General features: G+C 33.6%; 1 protein-coding gene across 1 annotated transcript in view; it reads right to left on the reverse strand.

The window, feature by feature from the left end:
- Nucleotides 1-6074: 6074 nt before the first annotated feature.
- The window catches only part of LOC122732164 (probable ATP-dependent RNA helicase DDX60), an 81233-nt gene continuing 65856 nt past the window's right edge, over nucleotides 6075-21451 (reverse strand). The window contains exons 28-36 of the mRNA XM_043972299.1: nucleotides 20582-20782; nucleotides 19457-19561; nucleotides 16654-16798; nucleotides 15027-15148; nucleotides 13789-13936; nucleotides 11566-11708; nucleotides 7331-7482; nucleotides 6293-6355; nucleotides 6075-6189 (exon numbers count right to left, since the gene is read on the reverse strand). Coding sequence (XP_043828234.1) covers nucleotides 6075-6189; nucleotides 6293-6355; nucleotides 7331-7482; nucleotides 11566-11708; nucleotides 13789-13936; nucleotides 15027-15148; nucleotides 16654-16798; nucleotides 19457-19561; nucleotides 20582-20782 — 1194 coding nt within the window. The remainder of the gene's footprint in view (nucleotides 6190-6292; nucleotides 6356-7330; nucleotides 7483-11565; nucleotides 11709-13788; nucleotides 13937-15026; nucleotides 15149-16653; nucleotides 16799-19456; nucleotides 19562-20581; nucleotides 20783-21451) is intronic.

A 21451-nucleotide genomic window follows, 5' to 3' on the forward strand; every position in this document is an offset into this window, starting at 1 on the left:
CATTTTTAACTTAAGAATGTTATCATTACTAGGATAATTTAAAGAATAGTCATAGATAGAAGGCTTGGGGTTGAGTTGAATATGATGGGATAAATAAAAATTATAATATTGGTTAGGGAGAGGTATAATGGAGCAATTATCTCATAAAAATAAATTGTGAATGAAAGGACTGTTCCAGTGGATGGCAGGAGGGGGAAGAGTGATAATTAGTGCTAGAACCTTATTCTCATTAAAAATTGGCTTAAAGAGAGAATAACATGTAAATCTAGAAGGGTATAAAAGTCTTCTAAATTTATAAAGAAATAGGAGTGTGAGGGTACAGAATTAGAGAGAAACTCAGGAGGGTGAGTGGATTAAGAAATGAGGGCAAATGGAGAGGATAAGGGAGAAACTACTAAAAGGGTGGATAGATTAAGGAATAGGAGGGCAAAGAGAGAGAATGAGGGAGGGATTCTAAGAAAGGGTGCAGATTAGGGAGGTAGTAGTCAGAAGTAAATTAGACATCTGAGGAGGGATAGGGTAAAAAGAGAGGGAAAGATGAATAAACAATGAGAAAAATAAGATAGAGAGGAATAAACAAGTAGTAATTATAAATTTGAATGTGAATGGGATTAACTCACCCACAAAATGGAAACAGATAACAGAATGGGTTAAAAATCATAATCTGAAAACATGTTGTTTACAAGAATCACGTTTTAAAATGAGATACAAAAATAAAGAACTGGGGTAGTATTTATTGTGCTTCAGCTGATACCAAAAAAAAAAAAAAAAACAGGAGTAGCAATCATGTTTTCAGACAAAATTAACAATAAAATAGAGTTAAATACAGAGATAAATAGGGACACTACATTATGATAAAAGGTACCATAGATATAAGTACTAAACATATGTGCACGAAATGATATACCATCAAAAATCTTAAAGGAAAAGGTAAATGAATTACAGGTAGAAATAGATTGCAAAACTATAATTTTTGGGGGAATTTAACCTTCTCCTCTATGAATAAGATAAATCTAACCTAAAAATAAAATGAAATCAAGTACATGAATAAAATCTTAAATAAGTTAAATATGATAGAAATCTGGATAGAACTGAATGGCAACAGAAAGGAATATACCTTTTTCTCAGTGGTAATGGTACCTTTACAAAAATTGTTCATATATTAGATCATAAAATTTTATAGTTATATAAAAGCAGAAATATTAAATGCATCTTTTTTCAGATCATAATGTAATAAAATATAATAAGGGACCATGGAAACAGATTAAAAATTAATTGATAAATGGACTGATGCTGAATGATGTGAGCAGAGCCAGAAGAACATTGTACACAGTAACAGCAACATTGTGTAATGATCAACTGTGATAGACTTCTCAGCAATACAATGATTCAAGACAACTGCAAAGGACTCATCATGGAAAATATTCTCCACTTCCAGAAAAAAGAACTGTGGATTCTGGATGCAGATTGAATTGTTTCCAATTGTTCTGAGGTTTTTCCCTTTTGTTCTGATTCTTCTTTCACAATATGACTAATGCAGAAATATATTTAATATGATTGTACATATATAACCTATGTCAGAATGTTTTCTGTCTTGGGGAGGGGGTAGAAAAGGGGAGAAGAGAGAAAAGTTTGGAACTAAAAATCTTATGAAATCGATTGTTGAAAACTATCTTTACATGTAACTGGAAAATAATGAAATACTTTTATGATAAAAAAATTAACTTGGAACTAAATAATCTAATCTTAGAGAATGAGTGAGTCAAAGAACAAGTCATAGAAATAAATAATTTTATTAAAGAGAATGATAATAATGAGACAATATATCAAACCTATGGGATGCAGCAAAAACAGTAATCAAAAGAAAATTTATATCTCAAAATGCTCACACCAATAATATAAAGAGCAATTTTTAAAAACTAGAAAAAGAACAAATTAAAAATTCTGAATTAAACAAATTGAAAAGCCAAAAAATAAGGGTGAGATTGATAAATTCAAGTAAGAAAATAATTTAATTAAAAAATAAAACTAGTAGTTTGATTTATAAAAAAATAAGTACACAAATCATTGGTTAATGTAACTTTTTGTTTGTTTGTTTTTTTTAATGAGGCAATTGTGGTTAAGTGACTTGTCCAGGGTCACACAGCTAGTAAGTGTTAAGTGTCTGAGGCCGGATTTGAACTCAGGTACTCCTGACTCCAGGGCCGGTGCTCTATCCACTGTGTTACCTAGCTGCCACAGTTAATGTAACTTTTAAAAGAGTGAAGAAAACCAAATCACTAGTATCAAAAATGAGAAGGATGAATATACCACTAATAAAGATCAAATCAAAACATTTATAAAGAGTTATTATGCCCAATTATATGCCAGTAAATATAACAATTTATATGAAATAGAATACCTACAAAAATATAAACTGCCTAGATTTAAAGAAGAAATAGAATATCTAAATAAACCTATTTTAGAAAAAGAAATTGAGATTCCTAAGGAAAAAAAGAAAAAACATCAGGACTAGATGGGTTTACAAGTGAATTCTACTTCTATATTTAAAGATCAACTAATTTCAATATTAAATAAATTACTTGTAATACTAGGCAAAGAAGGAATTTTACCAAATTCTTTTTATTAAACAAATATGATTCTGATACCTAAACCAGAAAGGGCAAGATCAGACAAATAAAATTGTAGACCAAATCCACTTGTAAATGTGGATACCAAAATCCTAGGAGACTACAAAAATACATCACAAGGATCATACACTATTGCTAAGTGAGATTTATGCCAGGAATGCAGGAATGGTTTAACATAATGAAAACTATTAACACAACTGATTATACCTATAACAAAAGTAACAAAATCATATGATTATGTCAATAGATGCAGAAAAAGTTTTTGACAAAATACAATACTCATTCATGTTAAAAAAAAACAACACTTGAAAGCATGGGCATAAATGGATTTTCGTTAAAATGATAAAAATCATCTATGTAAAACCATCAGCAATCATTGTATATAATGTAGATAAGCTAGAAGCCTTCCCAATACATTTAGGAGTAAAACGATTATTCCTATTATCACCCATATTATTCAATATTGTATTAGAAATGGTAGCAATAAGAAAAGAAACAGAAATTAAATTAATCAAAATGGGCAATGAGATAATAAAAACTATCTTGTTTTGCAGATGATCTGAGAATATATTTGGAAAATATGAGAAATGCAACTAAAGAGCCAATTGAAACAATAATTTTAGCAAAGTAGTAGGATATAAAATAAAACCATGTAAATAATCAGCATACACACACATATATATATATATATATATCAGCATACATATGTATATATGCATGTATGTATGTGTGTGTGCATATAATCAACACAACCATGCAAGAAGAGAGTAAAAACCATTGATAGCATAAAATAACTGGGAGTATACTTGCCAAAATAAGCCCAGGAACTAAATGAACATAATTATAAAACACTCTTTTATACAAATAAAGTCAGATTTAAATAATTGAAAAAATAGTCATTGTTCATGGGTAGGCAGAGCCAATATAATATGAATGACAATTCTTCCTAAATTAATTTATATATTAAATGTCATCTCAATTAAATCACCAATGAATTATTTTATTAAGCTAAAAATAATAATATCTCTATGGAAGAACAAAAGGTTTAGAATATTATAGGAATTGATGGAAAAAATGTAATGGGTGGGGGTGGGGGGTTAGCACTTGCAGTTCTTAAACTGTATTCTAAGTTAGTAATTATCTAAGATATATGGTGCTGACAAGAAATAGAAAGATATTAGTGAAACAGTGTAGATATATGATGCACAGTAGTAAATTATTATAGTAACCTTTGTGTTTGACAAATGTAAAGTATTAAGCTTGTGAAATAAGAATTCACTGTTACATCAAAATTGTTGGGAAAACTTGAAAGCAGACTAGTGGAAATTTGGTATAGACCAATATCTTACACCATTTACCAAGATAAGTTTAAAATGGATGCAGGAGCTAAATATCAAGGGAGATATAAATAAATTAAAAGAACATGGAACATATTACCTATAAGATTTATGAAAATGAGAAGAATTTGTGAGTTAACAAGAGATAGAGCATTGTGAGATATAAAATGATCATTTTGACTACATCAAATTAAAAAGAGGGTTTGTACAAATAAAACCCATGTATCCTAAATTAGAAGGAAAGCAGAACATTGGGAGTGGGGGGGGGATTAGAGAGTTTCTCAGATAAAGGTCATATATCTGAAATATATAGGGAACTTTGTCAAATTTCTAAGACTATGAGCTAATTTGAATTGATAAATAGAAAATGGATATGAACAGGCAATTTTTTGCTAAGAAACTAAAACTATACATAGTCATATGGGGGGAAAATGCTCTAAATTGTTATTGATTTGTGAAATGCAAATTAAAACAACTTTGAGATATCATCTGATACCTGTTAAGTTGGCTAAAATGATAGGAGGGCAGATATTGGAGAAGATGTGGAAAAATTGGTACACTAAAACACTGTTGGTGGAACTGTGAAATTTCAACCATTTTTGAGAGCAATATGGAATTATGTCCAATGAGTTGTAAAACTGTGTATAGTCGGGGCATCTAGGTGGTCCAGTGGATAGAGCACTGGTCCTGGAGTCAGGAGGACCTGAGTTCAAATCCAGCCTCAGACACTTAACACTTACTAGCTGTGTGACCCTGGGCAAGTCACTTAACCCTAATTGCCTCACCAAAAAACCAAACAAACAAACAAAAAAACTGTGTATAGTCTTTGACCTTGAAATACCACTCTTTGACCCAGAAATACAATTATTAGTTCTGTTTCCCAAAGTGATAATGGAAAAAGGAAAAGAGTCTAAATATTCTAAAATATCTATAACAGCTCTCTTTGTGGTAACAAGGAGCTAGAAAAGGAGGATATGACCATCAATTGGGGAATTACTGAAAAAAAGTTGTGGTATATGATTATGATAGAATAATACTGTGCTATAAAAAATGTTGATCATGTTGATTTTAGAAGAAGAAAATATGGAAAGACTTGGATGAAATAATGAAGAGTGAAATGAGCAGAACTAAGAGAATGTTTTATACAATAACTGCAATGTTGTTCAAAGAATAATTGTGAATAATTAAGTGATTCTGATTATTACAAATACTCAAATTAATTACAAAGAAACTATGAAGGAAGATACTACTCAACTCCCGAGAAAATTTACATACAGAAGTATGTGTAGTAGGACTTTATATAGATATAGATAGACATACATATACATTTCTACATCAGATGATGGCCTTTTCTAATGAAGGGTGGAGAGGGAAGGTTCAGAATTTAAAATATAACAAAAATAAACAAAATTACATATGTATATGCCTCCAAAAAACTAAATCAAAAGGAAGAAGTGTCAAGGATTATACAGCCAAGGACTATTTATAATTGTAGAAAGATGTCAAAAGAAATAAACTCTTAAGAGTTTTCAGCTACCAGTAAGTAGAGATTGAAAATAGAAGAGAATATAAGAAAATTATAACAGAATATTATTTCACAAAGATTAATCATCTTGCTCATCACTGACTCCACAACTAACTTTTTTTTAAATCTAACTTCTTCCAGACTGAGGAAATCTTTATTAATAGTTGTACAGTCATACAATATTTTGGATGTTTTATTTTATTTTATTTTGGAGAAATGGAAAATGTAGAAAGGAGGGCATAGAAGACAGAAGAGAGAGAATTAGTGGGGAGTTTGGGGAAAGCAGATATTGAACAAGAATCATTGTAGTTTTAGTGAAATATATTAAGATTTGATATTTTTAATATTTTGGTTGACTAGTAAGAGCTTTGATTTAAATGTAGTTGGCTGATGGGATCTTCAGGGTACTCCTTGTACCAAACAGCAAGTTACAGGCTTTGACAGTAGAAAGTCATAAAGAGCAGATTAGATACATACGTACATACATACATACATAGAGGGGTGTGTTAGTGATTCTTTTCCGAATTAATGGCATTCAATAAGTCAGCACAATTTCTATGCAATTCATGTTTGCTTTAACTTCTATGGTTTTTTTGTTCTTTTTTTATATAGTTTGTCATGGTATTCTTCACTAAGTTGTCCAAAAGCCAGTACAACATCATCTTGCTCATCATCACACAATTCTCCTAATGAAATCCTGTAAAAGTTCAAATTTCTCTTAATTACTTTAATTTAAAACCACCAGTAATGAAATTAATGCTCTTTTAAAGGCCCTTTAAATACATAAGTTCTTACTGTACCTGATGGACTGTATAAGAAGTGTAAAATCCTTGATAAGAACATAGGCATCTCCCCTATTTATCCTAGAAGGCATGAGACAAAAGATAATAAAGATCACAAAATATATTTTATGACAAACTTCTAATATGCCACAAGCAAGGTAAGTGTGATGCTATTCCAGTTTTGTTGACCAGGAATGAACCATGTCCCCAAGGAACCTGAATGATCCTCACCATGCTACTTTTTTAATGGATCAGTTCCAAAGTCTTAGATAATTGACAATAGGGGAGATTTGGGAAGAATCCTGACTCCTGTGTGAGAATTGGAGTGACAACCCCTGCTGGAAAGATACTGTAGGAAAGTTCCACCATGAGGAGAAGGTATCTGAAGAGAAGCCATGTGGCTTGGAAGGTCAGTTCCTTGGCATCAGGAAGTGACATTCGCTCGTGGGTACTGTTGATCAAAGCTACCAGCCAATTAGCTTGGAGCTGTGTGTGGGTGGATGGGCTGTGTGTATATGCATGTGTGTGTATATATATATATATGTATATATATATATATGTGTGTGTGTGTGTGTGTGTGTATATGTGTGTTTGTGTGTGTATGTATATATATACACACATACATACATACACACACGCACACTTAGAAGACATGAAGTCCAACCCTTTCATTTTATTGATTAGGAAACTGAAGCATAAGAGGACAAGTAACCTGCCCAGAGTCACAGAGCTAATGTCTGAGGTGGGATATGAAACCAACACTTGCTTTTTTCAAATCTAGGACTTTATTCTTTGTTCTAGGCAATCTCTCAGCTCATCATTGCATTTGAGTTACATGGTAACCCAATACCATCTAAATAGTATCACACTTATGTTATATATCATAAAATTATAGATTTATAGCTGGAAGGGCCTTTATGAACCATCTAGTCCAAACTTGCTTATTTTATGTATAAATAAACCATATGATGCTTTAAAAATGTTCTTTATACTATAATATTTCACCATGTAACAATTACTCGTGTATTTTTTTCAAAAAGAAAAAAAGAGTTATACCAATTATCTCGTGACAACGCCATCATAGAGCCATGCTTGTAGAAATCAAATGCATAAGCATTCAGATGACATCTCTTTCCATCTCTGTCACATTTCTTCAACCAAAGAAAAGGAGCATTTTCAGCACGCACATCAATAGTGCGTAACATAATCTGAGAAAATATGGATATTTTAGATTTCCTACAGTTGTCCATTGTATGTTATCTTGTTGCAATTTGATTCAGCTCTGCCTAGCCTAAACATTTATACACAGTCTGCCCTTATAAAATTTAAACAAACATACAAGATATTTGATGGAATCCTTGTCATAAACTACATGTTAAATTAATGAACAATGAATCATTATTGAAGAATCTTAAAACTCATTTTGTATACATTACTGCTTTAACCAGAATTTCTGAATTAAAAAAAATTAATGCAATAGTACAAGGATCAATATTTGAACAACTAAGTGAAGTGTAACCGTGGAACACAGAATTTAAAAGAGATAACATGCAAAGTCATAGAAGTAAGAGAGTTCATAAATTAACCTTGTAAATAGTTTTATAAATTTGCAATGGTCTTACTCATACTTAATAATCATTTTCTTTCTCTCTTCATCCATCTGCCTATTTGTTCAACTGCCCCAGATTTAAAAAAAATATATATATATATATATATATATATATATTTTAAATCTGGGGCAGCCAGGTGGCACAGTGGATAAAGCACTGGCCCTGGATTCAGGAGGACCTGAGTTCAAGTTCAACCTCAGACACTTGACACTAGCTGTGTGACCCTGGGCAAATCACTTAACCCTCATTGCCCCACCAAAAAAAATGAAGGACAATCAAAAAGAATAAAAATGAACAATCTAGTAAAAAGAATCTACAGGGAATCCTAGGCATAGCTGAAGGAAGCCTGAAAAATATTAACATTAAGTTCATTTTGTAAATTGAGACTAGAGAGATCATATGACTTGACAGTAGTCACATAGTTAATTGATAGTGGAACTGAAACTAGAATCAACATTCTAACTCTCATTCTGGTGATCTTTCCAATTTACAATATTAGAGTCCTTCTCAAAATGTAAATTTCTATCAAAAGGGAAGACAGGGCTTACTAAATCTTGTCAATGCCCATCACCATCAATTTCCCTATTGAGTCATACTCCATAGATTTAGTTCACCTTTTCAATGTTTTTCACAACTATGCTCTTACCTCTACTTATACCACAATCAAGCAAGTCAAGAATTTCATTGCTTCTGGCCAAGAATTTTGCAAGAGCTTTGCTTCCTAATTGGTCACTAAATCTCATCTTTTTCTTCTCTAATCCATCTTCTACAAAGCAGTCTAACTGATATTTTTAAAGTTCAGGTTTGACACTGTCATTCATTCGTCTACTCAACAACCTTCAGTGGCCTCCCATTGGCTTTAGGATGAAATTTAATATTCTTTAACATCCCTTCACTACCTGGCCTCAGCATCTGTTTTCAGGATGATCACATATTATGCCTCCTCATGCACTCTATACTTCAGCCAAACTTGCCTACTTGGCATTCCCTATATGTGAAATACAATCTTTGTGCCTTTTTACATGATAGCCCCCATTTTGGGGATGTTCTCTTATTTACATTACTTCAATCTCTTAGAAATCTTAGCTCCCACAAAGGCACAACCCAAGTGCCACTTTTCTCCTATGGTGACCTCAATGGTTCCTATCCATAACATTTAGATAGATAGATAGATAGATAGATAGATAGATAGATAGATAGATAGATAGATAGATAGATAGATAGTGTATCCCTAGGCTTTGTCTTGGGACCCTTTTGTCTTCTCTCCCTCTCCCTCTCCCTTTCCCACTCTCTCCCTTCCTCCCTTCCTCTCTCTCAGTGACCTCAACAGTTCCCATGGATCCAGTTATCTTCTCTACATGGATTTATTTTTTTGTTGTTGATTTTTTGGTTTTTGTTTGTTTTTGTTTTTTGTTTTTTGCGGGGCAATGGGGGTTAAGTGACTTGCCCAGGGTCACACAGCTAGTAAGTGTCAAGTGTCTGAGGCCGGATTTGAACTCAGGTACTCCTGAATCCTGGGCCGGTGCTTTATCCACTGTGCCACCTAGCTGCCCGTCTACATGGATTTATGTGTCTAGACCAGGTACCTTTTCTGAACTCCAGGAAGTCACCAATAAGCTACTGCACATTTCAAATTGGATGTCTTATAGGTATCGCAAACCAAACATGTCCAAAGCAAAACTCCTTATTTCCTCTTTCTTCCTTCTCCCCTCAGCTTCAGCCTAACCACCGTTCTTTCAAACTTCACTACTTCTTTTTTAGGTACCAACATCTTTCCAGTAATTCAGATTCATAACCTTGAAACCATCCTTGACTTCGCAAACACTTTCCTTCCTACTGACTCACATCCAATCTGTTGTCAAATCTTATTGGTTCTACCTCCATCGCATCTCTTTGTTCTATACCTTTTCTTCTTTCATATGACCTCCATTCTATTTCAAGCTCTTGTTGTCACTTAACTAGATGCTTATATCTCATAATTGTTCTCCCTGAACCAAATCTTTCTTCTCCAATCTATCCTCCACACAGCTATTAAGAAATATGACTACTAAAGCACAGATATGTCCATATTTTTCTCTCGCTTACAATGTTCTAAATATTTAAACATGTATTAAATGCCTACTGTGTGCCAAGCATGGGGGTAAGTGCTGAGTATGCAAAAGCAAAAGTGAAACAGCTCCTACCCATAGAACTTCGCTCTACCCAGGGAGACAGCATATAGCTATATAGCTTTATGTCAAACAAGGCAACCATGGAAGGGAAAGAGGCATCTGGGAAGGGTAAGGAAACAAGTGAAGGCCAAATTCAGATTAGTTCACTATATGGTTTCTTGTTGAAGATTTGTTGTATTTTCTATGACTGATGATACAAAGAACAGTTGAACAAAGAGATGGATGGAGAGAGGAAGATTAGTTTGAAGATTGGCAACTTCATAGATACAGTAAGTGAAAAAGAGTGAAGAGTCAAGGATACTTATGTGGCACACCAGGGAGGAAAGATGTTGTTTTAGTGGGATGAATAAGTTCAATTTTGGACATCGCAAGTTTGAGACATCTATGAGACATTCAGATGGAGATACTAGGGAGGTAATTAAAGATATGCACCTGGAATTCAGAGAGATGAGGGCTCCCTTCTCCCACCTTTGCTCTTATCTACCTTACCTACCCACTTTCAAGACCCTCAAAACTCGTTTCCTGCAAGGCATCCCCTAACACAACTCCATACTAATCACTCTCTTATCTATCATCATTTTATATTTTTTTCCTGCTCAATCAAAAATGTATTTTATGTTCTTGTCCAAAGGAAGGAAGTAGCTTCAGCTCATTAGTCGAGTCTGCCCAAATAACTATATGTTTACAAAATAAAATGTTCTCTTCTGTAATGGTCTTTTCCATAGTTTAACGCTTTTGTTGTTGTTGTTGTTGTTATTTTGGTGAGGCAATGGGGGTTAAGTGACTTGCAAAGGGTCACACAGCTAGTAAGTGTCAAGTGTCTCAGGCTGGATTTGAACTCAGGTCCTCCTGAATCCAGGGCCGGTGCTTTATCCACTGCACCACCTAGCTGCCCCCATTTTAACACTTTTTATTGTAAAAGAATGTAGTTCTATCTTCTTCATGAATGGATTTGCCTTAATAGGTTGTTTCCTCAAATAAAATCCAAGCTCCTTACTTGTAAAGAATGTTTCTCGGGGCAGCTAGGTGGCACAGTGGATAAAGCACCGGCCCTGGATTCAGGGGTACCTGAGTTCAAATCAGGCCTCAGACACTTAACACACACTTACTAGCTGTGTGACCCTGGGCAAGTCACTTAACCCCAATTGCCTCACTAAAAAACAAACAACAACAACAAAAAGAATGTTTCTCATAGTTTTTATCTATAACACAATGAAAACAAACTAGTAGACATTGAATAAATATATGGGTTGATTGAGTCTTCTGTCTTTTCTTAGGTTGGGATATTACCGGGTATTACAAGGACACAGAAGGAGAATTTGATTTTCCATTGAATTAAAAGGAGCTGTTTTATTTTTCCAGGAAAAACAATGGCATATGAACACTTTTTCAAATCTGATCCCAAGGTTATTATAAACTTAAAAGTACTATGATCATCATTATCATTGTAAATAGCCAAAAGCATTTCTCAGAAGCAAATAAGAAAATAAAAAGTTAAAATGATACATACATCATCGACCACATCAATATTAAATAGATCTTTGTCTGATATTTCAGACAGGCAAGCAAATGGTGAAACAGCATTTCTATTCTCAGTACCAGGCATCAAATGGGACACTAATTCAGAGTCTTCACATTCTTCACCTGAAAAATCTAATTAGAATGACATGTGAAATGGCTCAACATCGTTACGAAATTAAATTTATTAAAATGTTATCTTATTTCTCATAGCACTTCATAGGAAGGTGATACATTTTGATATTAAGAAAGAAAACTATCTGAAGGCATCATTGCCTAGTCATCAGATCTAGAAGTGAAAAGAACCTTAAGGATAATCTGATCCAACATATTCTTTTTTTTTTTTTTTTTGTGAGGCAATTGGGGTTAAGTGACTTGCCCAGGGTCACACAACTAGTAAGTGTCAAGGGTCTGAGGCCGGACTTGAACTCAGGTCCCTCCGAATCCAGGGCCCGTGCTCCATCCACTGCACCACCTAGCTGCCCCCAACATATTCTTCTTAAAGATAGTGAATCTGATGCCTAAAGAGGTTAAATAATATGCCTAGCTTCATACAGATAAAAGGTACAATTCAAGCCCAGATTCTCAGGCTCCATACTGCCCTTTCCACTCAATCATGATAAAAGGTAGCCTGTTGAATTAATTTTAATGTGTTTCATAATGCTTCTATAGGAAAATATTCATGACATGATTGAGGAAAGCCTGTCAGTCTAGATTTTGTTCTGTTGAGTCAAACACTTTTTTGAACAACTCTATGAAAGTGTGGTCAAGATTGTTAAGAAACATTCTCAGAATTCTGAGTCAACAAGAGGTAAAAATTTTTTTCTTCTCCATTTCAAAGGAAATATTTGAGAAGATAGAACAGGGAAAGACAAGGAGAGACTGCAAGGATATTAATTTCTATTCCAAAAATTTTAGCTTGTCAATAATATTGGAATATAGAGGACCCAAGAAGGACAGAGAAGATCTGAGTATCTCTTCAAAGTCAGGAAGCAGGGAACTAAAAGATAGGAAGGAGCTTAGAGGAGACTTGCAAATTCAGATACCAAAACTTAAAAAAAAAAGAGTAGGTTAATCAAGAATCTGGTACTTCTTTGATACATTAATAAGAATGATAGGCTCTTCTCATGTAAGAAGTCATACATATCCATATTTTCTAAGAAATTTAGTCTTCACATATCTTGCTTCCACCAACTGCCCTTCTTTGGTGATTCTTTTATAAGAGTAACTTATGGTATCATCTAATTGGCACCTAATAAATGTTTAATGAAATTTTGTGTGTGATTGTTTATTTTTCTTCACTTTTTTTTTTCTTTTTTGGGTGAGGCAATTGGGTTTAAGTGACTTGCCCAGGGTCACACAGTAAGTGTTAAGTGTCTGAGTCCGGATTTGAACTCAGGTCCTCCTGACTCCAGGGCTGATGTTCTATCCACTGTGCCACCTAGCTGCCCCTTATTTTTCTTTAATATTTAAATGACTTAATATTGATAAAAATTAAAGGACAAAAATTTAACCAGATAAGATAGAAAAAATATACATATATGTGAACATAAATACATATATACATATATATATTACATGTGTATGTCTGTGTACTGTACTATTGTACTTACAGGAAAGTATTTGACTACAATTGTTTATACAGAGCATGGATGATATACTTAAATCTCTTAATATCACCATTAACTATAAGTGCAAAAATTGGTATACAAATCCCTCTGGGACTCCATATGAAGGAACTTAGCTACTCAAGTCCCAAGCATATCTGATTAAAAGGCTTTCTTTATTAGAAAAATGACACAACAAAGGAGAGATTGGAAGGAAGTTTTGTTAATAATACTGGTTAGCATATACATAATGATTAAAGATTTGTAAAACCCCTTAACATGTATCATCTCATTTGGTACTCACAACAATCCTGGAAGGTAGGTGTTATTATTATCCCCAAAGATGAGGAAAATGAAGATGTGGGAGACTAAGTGATCTCTCTAGGGTCATACGGTTACCAAGTATGTGAAACAGGATTCAAACTCCAGTATTCCTGAGTCTGAGTACAAAGCATTTTGTACAAGTATATCTACTTAGAAATGTATTTTTCTTCTCATATCTGCAGCTGAATTACATACCAAAATGATTTTTGTAGCTCAACAAAAATCTCCTAAATGTGTTTTTATTATTTTCCTTTGAATTCTCAATTCAGTTCCTCATGACTCACCAATTTCTGACAGAGGTAGCTGGTATTCTTTGTGCATGTCAGCCAGCTTAGAAATCATAATGAGGAAAGAACCAAAATCATTCTCAATTTTGTTATTGTATTCTTCTACAGCAGCAGCAAAGTCTTTTGGGAGATCATCTAAAAAAACCTAGAAATATTGGGGAAGAAGACACAACAACTAGCACTTATATAGCATTTTAAAGTTTGCAAAATTCTTCACAAACATCTTATTTGATCCTCAGGACAATCCTAGGAGGTACATGTTACTATCATCCCCATTTGACAGATAAGGAAACTGAGTAGGTATCTGAGACTGAATTTGAACTTAGGTTTTCCTGACTCCAGGCTCAGAACTCTAGCCACTACACCAGCTAGCTGGCTCTGAAAGATATTCCCTAGTCCATAAAAGTTCATCCCTAGGCCCCTGAGGGGAGCAGCTTGGTCTGTGCGCCTGAACTTCTAGTATGGATTGGGATGGGAGCTAAGTCCCAGAGTATATGCTACAATTGGCAAAGTCTCAAGGACTGTATCAGTGGAATACAGTGGGAAGAGGGCTGCCTTTGGAGGCAAAGGACTTGAGTCCCTGTATAACTTTGGTCAAGCCACTTTCCCTCCAACCTTTAGTTTCATTATTTTAAAATGAAAAGTTTGAACTAGATGGTCTTTGAGATATTTTCAATTTCCAAATATATTAAGTCTATGAATACCCTACTTTAAAAATGCCATCTGACAAAAGCTTTTTCAACACTTTTTCAACAGTGTCTGATTCTCCTTCAAATTTTAGGCAGAGGAAAGAATTGTTGAGCTGGGGCTATCTTAATACAATTTAGTCCTCACATATCTATACACTTCTGATAGAAAGTATAATGAAGTGGGAAGGGAATACACTTATTAAGCACCTATTGTGTACCAGGAATTGTACTAAGCACTTTACAACTATTATCAAATTTGATCTTCACAATAAATGTATAAAATGGGTGTTATCATGATTCCCATTTTACACCTGAGAAAATTGAGTGAGATATAGGGCATGTCCTTGCACATTTCAGGAAATGATTTGTCACTATATATTTATTATTATGGAATTACCCTGTCACAATAAAATGTAATGCCTACATAGAGTTTATTATCTTAGGATCTTATAGGGAATATTTTAAATGATATATCACTCAGAGCTACACAATGAGCAACACAACATGATGATAAACTAAAATAATCCAATTTGGTTTTTTGATTACCTTTGATTGAGAGAAAGTTTTCTTGTATCTGTTCATACAGGAAGGAAGATATCTTCTTCCAAAAAGATTTGCTAGTACTAATACTAATGTTTCCATTACATCTTCAGAAAATACTTTTGGACCTGTTAAAAATATGAAATTTATTTAGAAAGCCATGAAGGATTTGTGGATTTCTCCAGAATAGAGACCTCGCAGTATGGGAAATCTCTCCATCCCTCTACCAACATAGGTTTTAACCTTTCCTTAACTCTTTAGATAATTGCTCTGTAGGTGCCTGGGGCACATGGATATGAAGTTATTTGCCAAAGAAATACTGCCAGAACCCTTCAGAACTGGCACCTGAATATTGCTCATCCTGCTTCCACAATTAGCCCTTCCACCCATGTAGCCTCTATAAACTAAAAGAAAATTATTTAAAAGCTACAGCATACAAAACTCTAGCATTACTAGTAAGCATTTTGCTTGGTAATTTTGTTTTGTTTTCATCCAGACCTATGATTTCATTCCTGGAGGGAGCCCCATAAAAAGAGACTCCCTGATATGCAGATAGGCAATTGACAATGCAAATTCACTGTCAAACTCTTCCAACATATGAGCTCAAAATTTGAAAGTTAAGACACATTTGAAAGTTGTGTGAGCTATAGAACACATTTTGCCAGGTGGGCTACTTGGGGAATTTTAATACCTCCATAGTGAGCTAAATATCCCCCAATAAACTTGCAGCATTGAAATCAAAGAACAAATCTCAACTCATTAAATTCATTAAGTTATAACATTTTGTATTTATTATTAAAACTGAATAATTCAACTCTAAACCTTATTTTTTTAATCCCCCCCAACTTTCTCAGATGACCTTGGAGAAGCTGTATTCTTAATTTAGCATTTAGTATTTAGCAACTAGAAATACTTGATCATGTTACGTAAATGGACCTTTTGGTTCCCTAAACAGAAATTATAAATATTTTATTATTATACATTAAATTTACCCATAATCCTTACATTCTGAAAAGTGTTTTCAAAAACATTGTCTCCTACTGTAATCCCATGACATAGGAAGGTTACTCAAGAAACAGGACAATTTAAGAACTACATTATTGTTCTTAGAATCAGAAGACATGAGAGATGAGGCCAGTTTCTGTAACTTTCTAAAAAGTACAAAAATGAGGAGGTTCCAAAATGAAGGAGACAATGGGTGACAGAAGTATAAATTTTTTTCTTTCATGATTCTTTAAGTTTTAATATTATTGCTGGTAGTGGCTACCATGTAGACATGTGGTTATGATTTTTAAGATATTTACCCCAAAACATTGGGGTTTGAGGGACCATGAGGATCTGGGTTCAAGGTCTAGCCCTTCTACTTACTACCTATATAACTTAAGAAAATAATTGAAGTTCTTTGACCTCAGTTGCACCATCTGTAAATAGAGGTTGGAGGGACTTGGATTAGATGGTTTCTGAGAACCCTTCTAAATCTAAATCTGTGAAATCCATAACCAGATAGGAATTTTGAAACACTGCAAGTGCTTTACTATGAGAAAGAGTACAGACCTTCTTTGATAGGAATAAAGGTTATTGGCTTCAAAAGGTGAGGGGCAGGGAAAGATGACAATAAGGAATATTAGCTTACCATTCTGCTTGATTGGCTGACACAGTTTATGAAATAATCCTTTCTCAAGAAAACTGACCAAAACAAAGTTTGAAGGTTCATGGTAGTGCAGATGGGCCAAAAGTCCAGAAAATCCCCTGGGAATGCATTCTTGATCCAGATAGCCCTAGAAATTAGTTTTTACAAATTCAATTTGGACACTAATTAGACTGCCAAAAGAAATTTGATATCTCAAATAATACTTTGATATAAATATAAGCATAAAATAATCTTTGGTTATTTTTTTAGAACTAAAGTATTTTTAAAAAGCTCTAATAGACCATCAGCAAGCATTATATATAATTGACATAAGTTAGAGGCATTCCCAATAAGATCAGTGGTGAAACAGGGATGTTCATTATCACCCCTATTATTTAATATTGTACTAGAAATGTTAGCTTTAGCAATCAGATAAGAAAAGGGAATTAAAAGAATTAGAATAGGCAAGGAGGAAACAAAACTATCCCTTTTTGCAGATGATATGATATTATACTTAGAGAATCCTAGAGAATCAACTAAAAAATTACTTGAAACAATTAACAACTTTAGCAAAGTAGCAGGATATAAAATAAATCCACATAAATCTTGAACATTCTTATACATGACCAACATAGTCCAGCAGCAAGAGATAGAAAGAGAAATTCCATTTAAGGTAATGGTAGAAATTATAAAATACTTGGGAGTCTATTTGCCAAGACAAACCTAGGAACTCTATGAACATAATTACAAAACACTTTTCACAAAAATCAAATCAAATCTAAATAATTGGAAAGATATCAATTGCTCATGGATAGGCTGAGTTAATATAATAAAAATGACAATTCTACCTAAATTAATTTACCTATTCAGTGACATAGCAATCAGACTACCTAAAAATTATTTTATAGAGCTAGAAAATATAATAACAAAATGTATCTGGAGAAACAAAAGGTCAAGAATATCAAGGCAACTAATGAAAAAAATATACAGGAAGGTGGGTTAGCTGTACAAAATCTGAAGCTCTACTATAAAACAGCAGTCATCATCTAGGTGGCACAGTGGATAGAGCACCAGCCATGGAGTCAGGAGTACCTTAGTTCAAATCCGGCCTCAGACACTTGACACTTACTAGCTGTGAGACCCTGGGCAAGTCACTTAACCCCAATTGCCTCACCAAAAACAACAACAACAACAAAAACCAGCAGTCATCAAAACTATTTGGTACTAGCTAAGAAATAGAGTGGAGGATCAAGGAATAGGCTAGCCACAGGACACACAGTAGTAAATTACTTTAGTAATGTACTGTTTGATAAACCCAAAGACTCCAGCTTCTGGAATAGGAACTCAGTATTTGACAAAAAACTGCTGGGAAAATTGGAAGATAGTATGGCAGAAATTAGGCATAGACCAACACCTTACACCTTATGCTAAAATAAGGTCAAAATGAGTACATGATTTAGACATAAGAGGTGATACCATAGGTAAATTAGGAGAGGAAGGAATAGTTTACCTTTCAGATCTTTGGAAAGGAAAACAGTATATGACTAAACAATAAAGAATTTTATGAATTGCAAAATGGATGATTTTGATTACATTAAATTAAAAAGGTTTTGTACAAACAGAAGCAATTCATCTAAAATTAGAAGGGAGGCAGAAAACTGGGAAACAATTTTTATAGCCATTACTTCTGATAAAGGCTTCATTTCTAAAATATATCGGGAACTAAATCAAATTTATAAGAATCCAAGTCATTCCCCAATTGAGAAATGGTCAAAGGATATGAACAGGCAGTTTTCTGATGAAGAAATCAAAGCTTTCTATTGTCATATGAAAAAATGCTCTAAATCACTATTGATTAGACAGATGCAAATTAAAACAACTCTGAGGTACCACCTGACACCTATCAGATTGGCTAATGTGATAAAAAAAAGGAAAATAATATATGTTGGAGAAGCTGTGGAAAAAAATGGAACACTAATGAATTGGTGGAGTTGTGAACGGAGAACCATTCTGGAGAGCAATATGGAATTATGCCCAAAGGGCTATAAAGCTGTGCATACCCTTTGACTCCGCAATACCACTCTTGGGTCTTTTTCCCAAAGAGATCATAAAAAAGGGAAAAGGTCCCACATGTACAAAAATATTTATAGCTGCTCTTTTTGTGGTGGCAAGGAATGGGAAATTGAGGGGCTGCTCATCAATTAGGGAATGGCTGAACAAGTTGTGGTATATGAATGTAATGGAATTTTATTGTGCTGTAAGAAATGATGAACAGGCAGATTTCAGAGAAACCTGGAAGGACTTGCATGAACTGATGATGAGTGAGATGAGCAGAACCAGGAGAACATTGTATACAATATCATCAACATTATGTGTTGATCAACTGTGATAGACTTGATTCTTATCATCAATACAATTTTCCAAGATAGTTCCAAAGCACTTGTGATGGAAAGTGCTTTCCAAATCCAGAAAGAAAAATAAAGAACCATGGAATATGAATGCAGATTGAACCATACTATTTCTCTTGGTTTTGGTGCTATTGTTTTTCTTTTTTCAGGTGTTTCCTTTTTCTCTGATTCTGCTCTTATAACATGACTAATGCAGAAATATGTTAAATGTTACTGTACATATATAACCTATATCAGATTACTTGCTGTCTTGGGGAGGGCGGAGGGAGGGAGAAAAATTTGAAACTAGAAATCTTATAAAAACAAATGTTGAAAACAATCTCTACATGTAACTGGAAAATGATAAAATACTTTTATAATAAAAAAAACCTCTAATAGAGGATTAGTTTAAATCTTACCTCTCTGATCAGAAATTGCAGAGAAAAAATGAAGTATACTTTCAGCATGTGTTTCATCTTTGGTTTATCAAAGGACATCATTGAATGTTGCAGTACAGATAATGCCTAGATGAAGTTTTAAAAATTACAAATATTAGGTTTCTAAAATAAAAACTACAAAAAGTTGCATTCTTTCATCAATGATCACAAACGTGTATATCATGCCTAAGTAAAAATATAACAATTTACAAATTTAATAAATGCAATGATCAATAACAGTTATAGAGGACTAATGATGAAATGTTACCCACCTTCAGAGAGTTGATGGATAAAGGAAACAGAATGAAACATATTTTTGGATGTGATCAAATCAGAAATTCATTTTATTTGCCTCTGCATATTTGTTCTAGGGTTTTGAAGTTTTATTTTTGTTTTGTTTTGTTTTTCCCCAATTGGAGGGGGATAAGACAGAGAAAAATTGAATTTATTCCATTGAAAAAGATCAAACCAAAAAATGCTATAACAAGTTATGGTAAGGAAAATTGAATATGTAAAGAAAAATAATGAAAATATTGACCATTACAAGGGGAAAAGTATGAAATATTGTAATAAAGGGTGAATTTGGAATAAAGGATTTATCTTGAATATAATGAAATTTAATTTTGTCTGCACAAATTCACTAGTATTAATTCCATGAAAGCTTATTTTATATATGTAGATATATATATTACATATCTGGTGTACATTCATATGTATATACACACATATACACAATTATGTCATACCTAGCTTAATGATAAATTTATTCTATCACCTGTGGATTCCAATAGACATCTATAATAATATGGGGGAAATGGGCTGATTTTTCCCACATCCTAAAATTCCTTATAGTTTAAGTGTACACCTTTGGATTGGGTAAAGATATAAACAATCATGTGATGGGGATTAGTCTTAATTTACTCATATTTTGAAGTGTGTATATCTCAAATGATGCTATAAATCTATTTATGTCAAATCTATTTCAGTGCATCATACCGGAAGAAACTCATTTTACTCCCTGGCTTTAAAAATGCAGTTCTAATTATATCTGCCCTAGTGAGTGATCAGATTTGTGACTGACAACAAAATCAACATGGAACTGTATACCTTTCCTTTAGCATCCTCCTTATCATCGGCTTTGCTCACTAAAAGTGTGAGCCTTAAGATCAGAGAAATGTGCAGAGGGAACTGGCCTCTTAATTGTGGAACATTGGATTTTAAAAGCCTCTGAACTTTAGGTGTTGGAATGTTATAGAAGAAAACACTTCCTATAAGGTCTTCCCCACGTCTTCCAGCGCGGCCAGACATCTAAAAGAGATATTCATGAAATATATATTAGCAGTTTTAAATTATGTATATGGATAAATTGCTAAAATTATTACCAATTTTATTTGTAAAAGGCAGCATGATGCAATGGCTAGAGTGGATTCAGAGTGAGGAAAACTGGGTTCAAGACCCACTTCTGACACAAACTGACTGCAACCCTGGGAAAGGCACTTAACAATACAAGTTATTTATTTATTCATTCATTTATTTGTTTGTTTGTTTGTTTATTTATTTATTTTTCTGTTACATGTAAAGATAGTTCTCAACTTTTGTTTATACAAGCTTTCTAATTTCAGATTTTTCTCCCTCCCTCCCCTCCCTCCCCCCTCCCCTAGACAGCACGTAATCTGATATAGGTTATATATATACATAATAACATTAATGCTATTTCTGCATTAGTCATGTTATAAGAGAAAAATCAGAGCAATGATGAAAAACCTCAAAATAGAAAAAACAACAGCACCAAAAACAAAAGAAATAGTATGGTTCATTCAGCATCTATACTCCACAGCTCTTTTTTTTTTCCTTGGATTTGGAGATTCTCTTCTATCATGGGTTCCCTGGAACTCTTCTGTACCATTGCATTGGTGAGAAGAATATAGTCCATCACAGTAGATCAACACTCATCATTGTACAAGTTATAAAACAGTT

Source organism: Dromiciops gliroides, chromosome 6, assembly GCF_019393635.1.
Source record: "Dromiciops gliroides isolate mDroGli1 chromosome 6, mDroGli1.pri, whole genome shotgun sequence".
NCBI lineage: Eukaryota > Metazoa > Chordata > Mammalia > Microbiotheria > Microbiotheriidae > Dromiciops > Dromiciops gliroides.